Source organism: Heloderma suspectum, chromosome 1 (genome assembly GCF_057233095.1).
Source record: "Heloderma suspectum isolate Gila_16-S chromosome 1, 16-S_ref, whole genome shotgun sequence".
In the NCBI taxonomy this organism is placed as follows: domain Eukaryota; kingdom Metazoa; phylum Chordata; class Lepidosauria; order Squamata; family Helodermatidae; genus Heloderma; species Heloderma suspectum.
Window position 1 is genome coordinate 319681114 of NC_139458.1, and position 15752 is coordinate 319696865.

A 15752-nucleotide genomic window follows, 5' to 3' on the forward strand; every position below is an offset into this window, starting at 1 on the left:
CTTCCGCGCCCACAGGCTTCGAACCAATCAGAGATCCCGATGTTAGGACGCGCTCTTCAAGATGGCGGCGCCCATGAGTTCGTCCGAATGCTACCGGTAACGGGGACTAGTACTACAGAGGAAGTTTCGCGATTTTGAGAATCTTCCCTACAGGCTCGGCAGGGAAGATGCTGCGCGCTTCGCTCCAAGAGGTGAGGGAGAGCAAGCAGAGCTGGGATTGGCCTTGTTCTCCGCAGTGGGCGGAGCAAGCAATTCGCCCCTCGCCTTCCCTAGCTGTATCTTCCGACTTCCTCCCATGCCGGTTATGCCTTTAAGCAGGTTGGGTTTCCGTTCCCAGTTTGCGGTAGGCATTATTTGCTTTCTGGCAGTGCTCCAGTCCCTTAGAACAGCTGCATGAAAAACAGAAATCCCGTATACGAAGCACTCCTAATTATTTCGGTATTATGCAAGCTTCACCTGTTGTATTTCTGCCTGTCATGTGGCTGCTACTACAGACACTGCAGCTCTTACAGCAAAAAGCATGGTAATTCTAGACTAGTGGGCTAGATCCGTGGCCGCCGCTGGTGGCCCTGTTCTTGTGATCTGAGGGAGAAGACTTTTCCAAACTACCAGCATTTGTTTATTCAGATTTCCACGTTACTTCCAGCAAACCTCTGAAGCTGTTTACAATAAACTATAGAACTGCCAACAAAATCAAGCAGCTACCAAAAAGAATAGCCCTTAGACTACCCCTATCACCATAAGTAGAGTGAGAGGTGGTAATCTAGGGCAGATTTCCCTAACCAGGTGCCTTCCAGATGTGTTGGACTGCAACTCCTTCTCCAGACAGCTGTGCTGGTTGGGGATGGGCATCTGTTGTCCAGCACATCTGAAGGACTCCCAGTTGGGGAAGGCTACCCTATATTAGCACCTCCCACTATATTTATGGAGGTGGGGCACGCTAACAAAGTTTCCTCAGAAGATTTCAATGCAGAAGAAAAGCACGATTTCCATGATCCTCACCACTAGCTGTACTGGCTAGGGATAAAACGTCTGGAGGGCCACAAGTTGCCCACCCCTTGTGTAACCAATTTATGTTTCGAAAGATATGGTAATAGCACACACGCTGACGTTTCTCTGTAAGAGCATGGAGTGGGAAGCCCCAAGTGCCATAATTTTCTCCCAAGTACATACAACAAATACACAGAAGAATACACAGAAGAACTATACAGGAAAGATCTGAATGTCCCTGATAGCCATGATAGTGCGGTCACTGAACTTGAGCCGGACATCCTAGAGAGTGAAGTCAAGTGGGCCTTAGGAAGCATTAGTAACAACAAAGCTAGCGGAGATGACAGTATTCCAACCGAGCTATTTAAAATCCTAAAAGATGATGCTGTTAAAGTGCTGCATTCAATATGCCAACAAATCTGGAACACTCAACAGTGGCCACAAGACTGGAAAAGGTCAGTTTACATTCCAATTCCAAAGAAGGGCAACGCCAAAGAGTGTTCAAACTACCGCACCATTGCGCTCATTTCACATGCCAGCAAGGTGATGCTCAAAATCCTACAAGCTAGGCTTCAGCAGTATGCGAACCGAGAACTACCGGAAGTACAAGCTGGGTTTCGAAGAGGCAGAGGAACTAGAGATCAAATCGCCAACATTCGCTGCATCATGGAGAAAGCAAGAGAATTCCAGAAAAACGTCTATTTCTGCTTCATTGACTACGCTAAAGCCTTTGATTGTGTGGATCACAACAAACTGTGGCAAATTCTGAAAGTGATGGGAGTACCAGACCACCTTACCCGTCTCCTGAGAAACCTGTACGAGGGTCAAGAAGCAACAGTAAGAACCAGACATGGAACAACCGATTGGTTCAAAATTGGGAAAGGAGTACGACAAGGCTGCATATTGTCACCCTGCTTATTTAACTTATATGCAGAGTACATCATGAGAAATGCCAGGTTGGATGAATCACAGGTCGGAATTAAGATTGCCGGGAGAATTATCAACAACCTCCGATATGCAGACGATACCACCCTAATGGCAGAAAGCGAAGAGGATCTCAAGAGCCTCTTGTTGAGGGTGAAAGAGGAGAGTGCAAAAGCTGGTTTGAAACTCAACATTCAAAAAACGAAGATCATGTCATCTGGCCCTATCACTTCCTGGCATATAGAAGGGGAAGAAATGGAAGCAGTGACAGATTTTACTTTCTTGGGCTCCAAGATCACCGCAGACGGTGACTGTAGCCATGAAATTAAAAGACGCTTGCTCCTTGGGAGGAAAGCTATGGCCAACCTAGACAGCATAGTAAGAAGCAGAGACATCACCTTGCCGACAAAGGTCCGTCTAATCAAAGCTATGGTTTTCCCAGTAGTAATGTATGGCTGTGAGAGCTGGACTATAAGGAAGGCTGAGCGCCGAAGAATTGATGCTTTCGAACTGTGGTGCTGGAGAAGACTCTTACGAGTCCCCTGGACTGCAAGGAGGTCAAATCAGTCCATCCTAAAGGAAATCAACCCTGACTGCTCATTGGAAGGACAGATAATGAAGCTGAAGCTCCAATATTTTGGCCACCTAATGTGAAGAGAAAACTCCCTGGAAAAGACCCTGATGCTGGGAAAGACTGAAGGCAAAAGGAGAAGGGGACGGCAGAGGATGAGATGGCTAGATAGCATCACGGATGCAATGAATATGAACTTGAGCACGCTCCGGGAGAGAGCGCAGGACAGGAAGGCCTGGCGTGCTATGGTCCATGGGGTCACGAAGAGTCGGACACGACTGAACGACTGAACAACAACAACACATACAACAAAAGAAACCCATGTATTTACACTTAGAAAATACAATCCTATGCATACTACTTAAGGGTGCAATCCTATGCATGTTTAGACAGAGAAAAGGCCTACAACTCCCAGCATGCCCCAGCCAGCTTCTAGGCCTTTTCGCTGTCTAAACATGCATAGGATTGCGCCCTAAGAGTACAACCCATTGAATACAGTGGGATGCTTTTGTGTAAACATGCACAGCAATGTGCTGTTTGAGCATTTATTATTTCCTTTTAAATTTTGTGATGTGTGAAATAACCCCCAATGTACTGCTAGTACATCATCCTTTGTGTCTGCAAATATAGAGATATCTAGTTACAACACTACGGGGTTGCAAAATAACCCATATATTAAGAAGCATTGTTTTAAGCGTGATCTATTTTGAAAGATGTCCCTTGTTTTGGAATTCCAAAGAGCATCTATGGTTCTCTAGAAAGCTTGACTATTATTTCTTCAGTTGTATTTGCAGTTAACAAGCCAAACCTAGGTTCAGGCCAATATGACTGTCTGTCTGTTGTAGGGAGGGACTCCATGCACGTGTGCAAAGTGTATTTTAAAGAGTCATCCTCATGGTGGTCAGTGACCCAAAGCCTATTGCTACAATCACTGGTCTTTCAGAGCCCCCACTTACTAGATAAGATTTGTTTGCAAACATAAGAAGAAACATAAGAAGAGAGCCGGCGTGGTGTAGTGGCAAGAGTGTTGGACTAGGAGCTGGGAGATCCGGGTTCTAGTCCCCACTCGGCCATGGAAGCTCACTGGGTGACTTTGGGCCAGTCACAGACTAGCCCAACCCACTAGTCTGTTGTTGTGAGGATAAAATGGAGAGGAGGAGGATAATGTAAGCCTCCTTGGGTTCCTTGCAAGAGGAAAAAAGGCAGGGTATAAATGCAATAAATAAATAAGAAGAATGGTCCATCTAGTTCAGCAAACTGTTTCTCATTGTGGCCAGTCAGATCCCTCCAGGAAGCCCACAAGCAGGATGTGAAGGGATCAGTGCTGTTGTAGTGTTGCTCACCAGCAGCTGATTCAGTAAGGTGGGTTCTTATATTCATCGTGGCTAATTGCCATTGCTAGATTTATTCTTCATAAATGTGGCTAATCCTCTTTTAAGGCCATATAAATCACCACATTATGTAGTGAGTTACACACATGTTTAAGATCAAGTTACACACACTATCAAGTTTATTTTTTGAAGAAACTAGCGAACGGACCTGGCTTCGCATGGGTTGGAATAGCCCTTAGTTTGACACACCTAAGCCTTCAAGCAAACTTACATAGCTGTCAGAGTTGGACAAGTTGTCACCCAAGTTGAAGCCCCTCTAGGTTGTGCCCCACTATGCATGATTCCTGCCATGGTGCACCCCTATAGCCTCCTGAGTGAGGGATCTGCTGATTCCATTCCCCTAAGTGGGGGGGGGGTGCTGCACAGCAGGGTGAAGGCCGGGGTATAACTCTGTCCCTCGGCCTACTAATCTCCCCTGGTTTCAAACTATGCATTGCTATATTCTGGTTAGGGAAGTATGTCCCTAGTGGCAGAACACTAGAAATGTTACTGCAGCCATAACTGCATGGACACATTTAAGCACGCAATCCTATAGGGATAGGCGGCTGCCTCGGAACTCAGAGGTGACCGCCTATCCAATGTAGGGCAGGCAGAGAGGATCTTCTCTTCTTCGCTCCAGCCGCCCTGCATTTGCGGCTAGATGGCCAATTTTGGCTGTCTAGCTGCAGCGCTTTGGAGCAGCGGGGGGGGGGGGTGTGAGGCCAGACGACGCAAAAGAAGCGTCGTACTGGCCCTTCCGAAGTCCTCTCCCCACCCCTTGGAACACTCCTTTTCCTCCTGCTCTGCACTGCTGTTATGAGCACGGAGCTGGGGACAATCCGCACTGCTTACAAGGTGGCGGGGGGTGGGGAGGGGGGTGGCAGTTTTCTTGGAACTGACCTCAGAGTGCGGGCTCTGAGGTCGGTTCCCGAAAACTGAATAATCCTATGGCCATCCAGCCTCTGTCTAGCAGCCATAGGATCCCTCTGTAAATTAATCAAAATTAATGTTTTAAAAAACAAAATAACCCCAAGGTGCACACCCCTAGGGACCCTTTAGTATGCATGCCAAGTTTCAGGTGTCTAGGTTTCCTGAGTTTGGCACTATGGTTTTGATGGATGGACAGACAGACAGATGCAAATACTTTTTTATTATTCTAGATTAGCTAATGAAAGATCTATGGATAACCATTTTGACAAATAAGTTACGACCTTATCCTCCTATTTGCTAAGCTAACTCCAATATTACTTTGCATTTTGGACACATCTTGAATCTGGAGGCCATTTTATACAATTGCAAAGTTTATAGTTACATTTCATAGAATTTCTTGTAGTGTTGCTTGTGAAATCAATGCAGTCACTTCTTGCCATATGAATGTAACGTAAGTGCAATGTTGAGTCAAAGTAGTTTTTATGCGGAGGAGGGGAAGTTGTTTTGAAAACCAGGTAGACAGATATTTCTTTAAAGCTTAATACTTAAATTCTTCTAAAAATGGAAATTATGGTCATTCCAGATTTCTGCAGCACTAAAGGAAGGCCAAGTGAGTCCAACAGAGCTTTGTCAGAAGTGTATCTCGTTAATAAAAGCCACCAGATTTCTTAATGCTTATATCACAGTAGCAGAAGACACGGCAATAAAGCAAGCAGAGGCTTCAGAGAAGAGATACAGACAAGGTAATTTAATTCTGCTGGACAGTTGTTCTTCTCTAATATCTTTTGTCTGTGATCCTGACATTTTCTGCTCAAGACCTTTATTTACTAATATTGTAAAATGTACTGCTAAATTCACTTTATTTCTCTGATTCATCAGATTTTGGCCTCAGTTCCATTTGTTCTAATCTGCCTAGAGTTGCCACAGTGTCTGTGTGATGACCACATAATGTCATGTGTGTGTTGTTTTGGATGCTGTTATGCTCCATCTAAACCAGCCTTTCCCAATCAGGTGTCCTCCAGATGTGCTGGCCTACAACTCCCATCATCCACCAGCCAGCCATGCTGGCTGATGTTAAGCACTTACATCCTAGAATAGGAAGTCTTGAGATCAGACTTTATGCTGCTTATGAACATATACATACATGTAGGATTAGGAATTTATTTACAAGTATATATATCAATCCAGAATACCAGTAGAAGTACTTTAATTTGGTCTACTTCAGCTGAAATTCCATGCCCACTTATCTGGAAGCAAGCCCCATTGAACTCAAATGAACTTACTTCTGAGTAGACATGTATAGGATTGCACTGTATAACTCAACTGACCTTGAATTCAGATATTCTATTCAATTGAACAGACTTCAAGTGTTTATGTAACAAAGTTTTATTCAGAAGGGAGATTTAAGCCCAACATTTATCAAGGTTTATTTGATAACTTGCTTCTTTTGTATCCAGTGCTTCATCTAAAGCAGCCTTTCCAACCCAAGTCCCTCCAGTTGTTTTGTATTACGATTCTCATCTGCCCCATCCATCATGACCAATAATCAGGGATGATAGACCTATAGGCCGAAACATCTGAACAGACCCAGGTTGGGAAAGGCTGCTCTAAAGAAAGGGGTGTGCACCATATACAGTAAATTTTAGTCCCCAAACCTGCTTAGCTTCATAGGTGAAAATGTATCAGGAACTTCATTATATGAGCCAAGAACTTTAAAAGTTATTATTGGTATGGCCTGAGGCTGACTTGAATAAAATACAAATCTGAAACATGTCATATGTAGCTTCTTGAGCGTCTCTGTTGTTACAGCAGGGGATGGACATTCTAGTATATAACCTTCATGATTCAAGAGAAAAGTTCATAAGGGTGTAATCCTATGCATATTTAGACAGAAAAAGGTCCTACAACTTCTAGCATGCCCATCATGGCTGGCTGGGGCGTGCTAGAAGTTTTAGGACTTTTTTCTGTCTAAATATGCATAGGATTCTGCCCTAAGTTCATTTTTCTGAAACATGCTTTGCTTGGGAAACCTGGGAATCTTGCAAAGCAAATCAGAACTGAGGGAAATGTGAAATTGAAAACCTCTTAAGTGAGAAACTGTGTGTTCAGGCCTATCCTCGGTTGGCTGTAGCAGCATATCATATGACTGAAAACAAGATTCTTAATGCAAGCAAATAGATCCCGTGTTCTCTTGCTTGGCTTCTGGGAGTTGGCCCCATACTGCCTCTCATGTGTTGACACTGGAAGAAAGCAGTGCTTTAAGCAGGGGGTGGGCAGAAAGTAATCTGGATCTGATAAATCTCTGGATGATTTGCAATAGATTGGCACGAGTTTCTGACTCACAGTTGCCTAACAATAGCAACAACTAAAAAGATATCCCCGCTCCCATTAGGTTGATGAAAATGAATGCTTGCAGGAAAGCCTGGAATGAATTTTGTGTGTGCAAGACTTGTGAGCTGAAGGAAGCTGAGTGGAAACTGAAAGGGGGAGTCAAGAGGGTTATATCCCTTCAATGGTACATAGGAAGCTGCCTTATACGGAGTCAGACCATTGGCCCTTCTAGCCCAGTATTGTCAACACTGACTGGCAGCCGCTCTCCAGGATTTCAGGCAGGATTCTTTCCTAGCCCCATCCAGAGAAGCCAGGGATCGAACCTGGGACCTTCTGCATGCCAACCATGTGCTCTATCACACTGAGCCCCTCCCATGATCCCTCAAAATGCTTAGAGGTTACTCAAAACTACAATACTAGAAGCTCAGCTATAATATATGCCACAGGTTAGGACAGATAGCACCAAATCCAAGAGGTCACCAACATGGTTAATGAGCAGTATCAAGGAAGCTATTAGAGAAAAGAATGAGGAGAAGAAAAAGGAGCACAAACTTCAACAAAGGAAATGCAAGCAGACAATAAGAAATGCAAAAAAGCATTTTGAGGAGCACATCACTAACAGCAACAAGGCCAACAATAAATAATTATTTAAATATATCATAAGCAGGAAACCAGCTAGGGAGCCAGCTGGACCACTGGATGACAACGGAGTTCTAAAGGAGGATAAGGAGATTATGGAGAAGCTGATTGAATTCTTCTCATCTGTCTTCACTGCAGAAGATGTAGGACAGATACCTGTGCCTGAACTGATGTTTTAAGGAAGGGAATCTGAGGAACTAAGGCAAATATTGGTGACAAAAGATGAAGTTCTCAACTTTATTGATATATTGAAAGCTAATAAATCACTGAGCCCAGATGGTATCCATCCTAGAGTTCTTCAAGAACTCAGATGTGAAATTGCTGATCTTCTAACAAAACTATGTAACATATCCGTAAGATCAGACTCTGTAGCAGAGAACTGGAGAGTGGCCAATGTAACGCCAATTTTAAAAAAGGGATCCAGGCGGGATCCGGGAAATTACAGGCCCGTTAGCTTATTGTCTGTTCTGGATAAATTGGTTAAAAGCATTATTAAAGATGAAATTACTAGGCATATAGAAGGGCAAGCCTTGCTGAAAAAGAATCAACATGGCTTCTGCACAGGTAAGTCCTTTTAGAACTTTTAGAGTTCTTTGAGAATGTCAATAAATATGTGGACAGGGGTGATCAAGTATGCATCGTTTACTTGGATTTACAGAAGGCTTTTGACAAAGTCCCTCACCAAAGACTCTTGAACAAACATAGCAGTCATGGAATAAGACGAGAGTCCTCTTATAGATCAGTAACTGGTTAAGGAACAGAAAGCAGAGAGTAGAAATAAATGGCAAATTCTCCCAATGGAAGGAAGTAAACAGTGGGGTCCCACTGGGATCTGTATTGGGAACAATGCTTTTCAACTTGTTTATAAATTATATGGACTTAGGAGTGAGCAGTGAGGTGGCCAAGTTTGCTGATGACACCAGATTATTTAGGGTGGTTTAAACAAAAAGGGATTGTGAAGAGCTCCAAAATGATCCCTCCAAACTGGCATCCAGGGGTTGTTTTGAGGCAGGCTAGCTGTCGCATTCCCAGGTGTGGTGTCTTAAGGGATACCATGGCCGCAACACTATTCCATCCAGCACCTGTGCACAGTTGTGCCTGAAAAACAGGGCAGCATAAAGGAAGGGCTTAGGATGATTTTGAAAGGCAACTGGGCATGTTCCTTTATACCTCTTCCAAATCTGCTTGCCCAGCAGCTCCAGTAGTGGTACATGTTCACGCTATGTGTAAAAAAAAATCACAGTACCTAAGTGTTAAATAAGACTGTGTGTATAACGCTTTATACAAGGGATGTTGAATCTCTCTCCAGCCAAGAGCTGAATTCAGTTTTGGAGAAGCTCTCAGAGTCCACATTCCAGTGGTGGGCGGGGCCAAAGGAAAAAAGAGCAGGGCCCAAATACAAAAATTACCAGCGTATTTAAGCTTAAAGTTCTTACTGCCACTAACTAAGCCTTAGGAGAGGCATTTTTAGAATGGGGGTGGGGTGGAACTGTGCAAAAGCCTGGAAACCATCAAATGGTCAGGGGAAAGAGGGCAGAGCCAGCGGAATTGGGGGCATCTTGGAGGGCCTGAGGTTCAACACCCCTGCTTTACGCACTGAATTAATATCTTTGTATTATCCATAATGTAGGTCAGGCACTAGGGGATTTAGATGGCATTCCTATTGCTGTTAAAGACAACTTCAGCTCGGCTGGTATTGAGACAACATGTGCATCCAATATGCTAAAAGGTAAAGTAGAGTTTTTAAGAGAAGCCAAAATCCTTGAACTCTGGTCCTCAGTCTGTTAAGGAAATAGATGGGAGTACTGTTGTTGAGACTTAAAATGATTTATTCCTTTGCAGAAAACCATATTGATGAGTGGATACATTGGATTATTTATATGAAACTATATTAAATGCACACAAGAATTTGGTGACAGAGCACTTGTAGGCACACTGATCATGTTAATCCAGGGCCTAATTCTTTGTTGAATTAGCACTTTATAAGGCTTTGAAAATAACTTTAGGGATTATATTGAGCATGATACTAGAATCCTAGGGTGTTTCCAGATGGAGGTCTCCTAGCACCTCCAATCAAAATATGCTTTACCGCTATTACGCCATTTCCTCTGAAGCAGATATTTTGTGGAAAGAAAAAAGACAGGAGACACTGTGGGAAAACATCTCTTTCCATTGACAAGATGAAGATGTCAATGGAAAGAGATGTTTTTCAGGACCCCCTGTAAAATTCTGTGTTTGAGGCTGGGTGATTGCAGGATAAAAGCCTTCCCTGGAAGCACCCCTAGTGTATTGTTAGCCTTGCTGCTAGGCTACAAATTAGGACTAGGCCTTAGGACCATGTCACACCAGTTCTTTAAGAGGTCCTGGCTTGCAGTCTGTTTCCAAACACAATTTAGAGTGTTGGTGTTTACCTTTAAAGCCCTACATGGAACTCCTGTTCCCATATTCCACATGCTGAAGTCATTGGCTGAGGCCCTCCTCCAGGTGCCATTGCCACCATCTGAGGTGAGGCAGGTGGCAACCAGGAGAGGGCCTTTTCAGTGGTGAGCCTGCTTATGGAACTCGCTCCTTTGGAGAGGCTTTTCTGGTTATCGTTTTGGTTCCTTGCAAATACCTTTTTGCAGATTTTGCACCTCTGGAGGGTGGGGGACTACAGCGGGAGGAGAGGACGGGAAAGGTGCATTGTGCAAGTAGCAATCCACTCGTGTGACGTTGGATGTAGCCCAAAGTATTGATATTATTGTTTGAATTTCATTATTGTAAATATTTGATTGTAAAGTGCCCTGGGAGCTGTTTGGCTGATGGATGGCGTACAAGTATACCAAATTCATACATTCTAGCTGCTACAGTAAAGTTCCATAAGGTTACAGAAAGATGTTGTCTCAAGCCAATCCAGTCTTTGCATTTTTCAGGTTATATCCCACCTTACAACGCAACAGTACTTCAGAAATTGCTGGATCAAGGAGCTGTGCTTCTTGGAAAAACAAACCTAGATGAATTTGCTATGGGGTAAGTTGAGCTATGTATGTCCTGTGCCTGCTGTGTTGTGTCATTTATGCTTAACTGCAGAGTTATGAAGATGGGCCCGAAGCTTTGTCGAGTGTTGAAGCTCAGTCCACTCAACTCTCACCTTGCTTCTGAGATTTCAGCAGGTATTGGCCACACGGTTTCAAGCCTGTCTTTGCAACCATACATATTAGAGATAGCCTTTTTAATTAAAGAAAAAAAGACAAAGATTGCTGGCTTTGTACAGTGAACACAGTACAAGGTCTCTACTTGCATGGAATTGCAGAGCTCATACCTCCCTAAAGAACACACGAAGAGCCCTGCTGGATCAGACCAAAGGCCTACCTAGTTCCGCATTCTGGTTCTTCCAGTGGCCAACAATATGGATATTTTTCCAGTTAGGATATCTAAAGTAACTGGAATCCAATGACTATCTGAAAGAGTGCCTCCTGCCCAATAGACAAGCCTAGGTGCTAAGGTCAGCAAGGAAAGCCTTTTTATCAATACCGTTGCCCTCAGAAGTTTGTCCAACAGCAGCACACACAAAGCCTTCTCTTTGGTGGCCCCAAGGTTATGGAATTCCCTCTTTCTGATATACATCTGGCACCTTCATTGTATGCATTCCATGAGCAAGTCAAGTCACATCTCCTTATTACTTTATTTTTAATTTATTACTATATTTATATCTCACCTTTTTTCCTCCAAGGAACCCAAGGCTGCTTACATGGTCCTCCTCTTCTATATTGTATCCTCACAACAACCCTGTGAGGTAGGCTAGGCTGAGAGCCAGTGACTGAGCCAAAGTGAGGACTAGAACCTGGGTCTCTCAAGTCCCAGTCCAACACTCTAACCACTACACCACATTGGCTGTCTTTATTCAGACCTTTGGAAGAGGATGAAATATATGAGACTAGGGAACATTCTGAAGGTTACAGGAAAGTACCTTGAAGGGCTCCAGGTTGCTCAGCCCTAGATAGACTCCTTGGCTGTGTAGCATGAAGACTGACAACTGATTGGCCTTTATGGTTCTGTTTTGGAACAAAGGATTTCAGATGTACTTAAAGGAGAGAGAAAAAGAGAAGGGGTGGTTAAATGTATAGCTGAATTAAGAAGGTTCTGTCTTCTTCCTCCCTGACTTTCTCATTTTAGCTCCGGAACTACAGATGGGGCATTTGGACCGGTTAGAAACCCCTGGAGTTACTCACGACAGTACAGAGAAAAATGTGTGCAAACCTCCAGTACTCAGAACGAAGACACCAGCTGGCTGATAACTGGGGGGAGCTCTGGAGGCAGCGCTGCTGCAGTCTCATCTTTCACGTGCTTTGCGTAAGAGGCTTTTTAGAACAGTTTAATTAACACCATAAGGACTGGTGCAACATTTGAGCAACATTTGATTTGTGTCAATAGCGCAACATAAAGAGCAACATTTGATTAGTGCCAACAGTGCACTAAGTGCTGTTCAGATCCCACAAGCAACATGGTCCCTTATTAGAGTACTTAAAATCTATTCTATATAGATAGGACAGGACTTGATAAAGGAGTGAGGATGGGGTAAAGTCCTCTGATATTTATGTCCAAAAGTCTTTCTTAAATCATGTCTGACCATTTTGTACTGCTTGAAAAGAATTTATTATGGCAATGACAAGGAATATTACTGATATCCTCTAACTAGGACTAATAATTGATACAACCCATAACTTTCATTACTAGATTACAATTTTATTATTGTAATAGACACGCTGAACTTTGGAATGAAATATAGTGGGCCTAATCCTGCCAAAATTAAGCAATTTGAAGCCCTGCAGTTTTAAATGAGAGTCAATTATGTGCTTACATCTCTACCATTTAAACCAATGGGACATCAAAGCTAGGATGTGGTCTAATGTTTGCAAAACTAGATTATTTTTACTAAGTATTTTTCATGTCAGCATTGTAAGGTAATTTAGAATAAATCCAAGGCTTGAAGCGTGATAGTCTGAAAATCCTACTCTACCTGAATTATTAGCTTACACTATTGTCAATTCAAAGCCTGGGATGAAAAGGTATTTTATTGAAAAGGATGAGATGCTGTAGCCTGCACTGAATCAAAGTTCCTTCTGTTTTTCATAAGGCTGAGCTTTCATATTGTTGATCCCATAGCACTTTTCAAAAAGGGAAGCTAAGAGGATATCAGTAATATTCCTTACTTGTCATTCCTTACTTGTCATGACTAACTTAAGTTCCACTCATTTCAGTGGTTTATTCTATATAGGACTAACACTGGACGCGACCCATTGCGACAATACAGTCAGGGTCAGAAATATTGGAACAAGGATAACAGTTTTGGCAGTTGGCCTCTGTATACCACCACATTGAAGTTGAAAGGAAACACACCCAGATGGGAGCAAAGTCAGGACTTTCAGCTGTAATTCAAGGGGTTTGACAAAAGTGGGGCACTAACCATTCAGAAAGTACAGCCAGTGGCATACACACACACCTATCATTGGTGGCTCATAAGTAATGGAACAAACCAACATTATTTCAAACCTCAGGATCACCTTTAGTACCTGGATGAAAATCCTTTGCAGTCAATGACTGCCTGAAGTCTGGAACCCATGGACATCACCAAATGCTGAGTTCTCTCCCTTGAGATGCTTTGCCAGGCCTTTACTGCAGCTGCCTTCAGCTGCTGCTTGGTGGTTGGTCTTTCTGCCTTCTGTCTTGTCTTCAGTAAGTGAAAAGCATGCTCTATTGGGTTGAGATCAGGAGACTGACTTGGCCATTGAAGAACATCCCACTTCTTTGCCTTGAGAAACTCTTGGGTGGGTTTTGCTGTATGTTTTGGGTCATTCTCCATCTGCAATATGAAGCAGCATCCTATCAGTTTGGCAGCATTTGGCTGAATCTGAGCAGAAAGTATAGCCCTATACACTTCAGAATTCATCCTGCTGCTTTTATCAGCAGTCAGGTCATCAATAAACACCAGTGACCCGGTTCCATTGGCAGCCATACATCCCATGCCATAACACTGCCTCTACCATGTTTGACAGATGATGTGGTATGCTTTGGATCATGAGCTGTTCCTTTCCTTCTCCATCCTTTTCTCTTCCCATCATTCTGGTACAAGTTAATCTTGGTCTCATCAGTCCAAAGAATCTTATTCCAGAACTGGGCAGGCTTTTTTAGGTGTTTGCTTGCAAAGGCTAATCTGGCCTGTCTGTTCTTGAGCGTTACCAGTGGTTTGCACCTTGTTGTGAAGCCTCTGTGTTTACATTCATAAAGCCGTCTCTTCACTGTAGATGTTGACAATGACATGCTTACCTCCACAACAGCGTTCTTGACCTGGCTAGCTGTTGTGAAAGGGTTCCTCTTCACCATGAGCAGAATTCTGTGGTCATCCACTTGAGTTGTCTTCTGTGGTCTGCCAGGCCTTCTGCTGTTGCTGAGCTTGCCAGTTAATTCCTTCTTTTTCAGGATGTTCCAAACTGTTGTATTGGCCACTCCCACTGTTTTTACGATCTCTCTGATGGGTTTATGTTGTTTCCTCAGCCTAATGATGGCTTCCTTCACTCACATGGACACCTCTTTGGACCTCATGTTGGGAGTTCCAGTGAACAGCTACCAAATGCAAATGTAACACTCAGAACCACCTCCAGGCCTTTCATCTGCTTGCTTGATCATGGGGTACCCAGGAAACAGGCCATACCTGGCCATGCAGCTGCTTGTCAGCCATTCGTTCCATTACTTATGAGCCACCAACGATGGGGGGGGGGGGTGTATGCCGCTGGCTGTAGTTCCTGAATGGTTAGTGCCTCACTTTTGTCAAACCTCTTGAATTACAGCTGAAAGTCCTGACTTTGCTCCCATCTGAGTGTGTTTCCTTTCAACTTCAATGTGGTGGTGTACAGAGGCCAACTGCCAAAACAGTTATCCTTGTTCTAATATTTCTGGCCCTGACTGTATACACACACACACACACACTCATACACACACACACAGATGTGTGTGTGTGTGTGTGTGTATAAATAAATATGTTTATATACACAGGCCAAATGCCAAAACAGTTACCCTTGTTCCAATATTTCTGGCCCTGACTATATATTTTAAAGTTAGGAAGGATTCTTTCTAGGGCTTGTTGTTATGTTCATGGTCTTTTCATCTTCCAAGAAGCTCAGCATCTTACAGATGGTTCCCAGATGGTCTCCCATCCTGGCATAGGTGCAAGCCAGAACCTCTTAGCTTTAATGGCTGAACCACATCATGTGCCTTCAGATGCTTCAGCAGTTGCCATTGCCAACTGCTGATCTGAAAGGGACCTCTGCACTTCAACTGCATGACAGAAAGGTGCTTGCTGTAGCTCCAGAAAGGGAAACTATGCATAATGTGAACACTACACCTGCTGAATTTCTTCCTGACAAGCAAGTATTACAGATGCAAGAAGCCCCTTCAGGCTAGGCACTTCACAGGCTGGTGTCAATACTGATTAGTGTTTTGCATCTTAGAGCAAGCAGTTTATAGTTAACTGCATATGCATCTCTGCATTGGAAATAGATTAGAAGTGATTGTTAGGTAATGACACCTTGTTTTTCTTTATTCTCTGGTTAAAACAAGAAATCGATTGGTGGGAGGGGCCTGAGGAAGATATGCCATTCATAGGCACTGTCATCATTTCTAGCAGACGATGGCACAGATGTCATTAGAGTCCAGCCAATGTCATTCATACAATGTAACTAGTCAGAAACATCCTTCAGCAGTTTACATCAGCCAAACAGGAGGGTCCTTGGCGTTACTATTATTAATTAGTATTTATGCTTTGATGTACCAGCAAATGCTATTTTTAGATTATGTACTGACATATTCATATTTTGTACTCTAGCTATCAGGATGTGTATATTTCACTCTAATTTTGCCATATCTCCCCTGTACCTTAGGCCATTTGGGTATATATATATCTGCTGTCATCTCAGTCTATTTATTTATTTATTTATTGCATTTATACCCCGCCTTTCTCC

General features: G+C 43.3%; 1 protein-coding gene across 3 annotated transcripts in view; it reads left to right on the forward strand.

Annotated features, from left to right (window-relative positions):
* Positions 1-38: 38 nt before the first annotated feature.
* Positions 39-15752, forward strand: part of QRSL1 (glutaminyl-tRNA amidotransferase subunit QRSL1) — a 28200-nt gene continuing 12486 nt past the window's right edge. Inside the window, exons 1-6 of one of the 3 annotated variants that reach the window (XM_084827220.1) lie at positions 40-109; positions 154-191; positions 5369-5528; positions 9386-9484; positions 10668-10764; positions 11911-12087. In XM_084827220.1, the coding sequence (XP_084683346.1) occupies positions 40-109; positions 154-191; positions 5369-5528; positions 9386-9484; positions 10668-10764; positions 11911-12087 (641 nt within the window). Of the gene's footprint in view, positions 192-5368; positions 5529-9385; positions 9485-10667; positions 10765-11910; positions 12088-15752 lie in introns of all 3 variants that reach the window. The other 2 variants (XM_084827218.1, XM_084827219.1) reach the window with 2 other exon arrangements.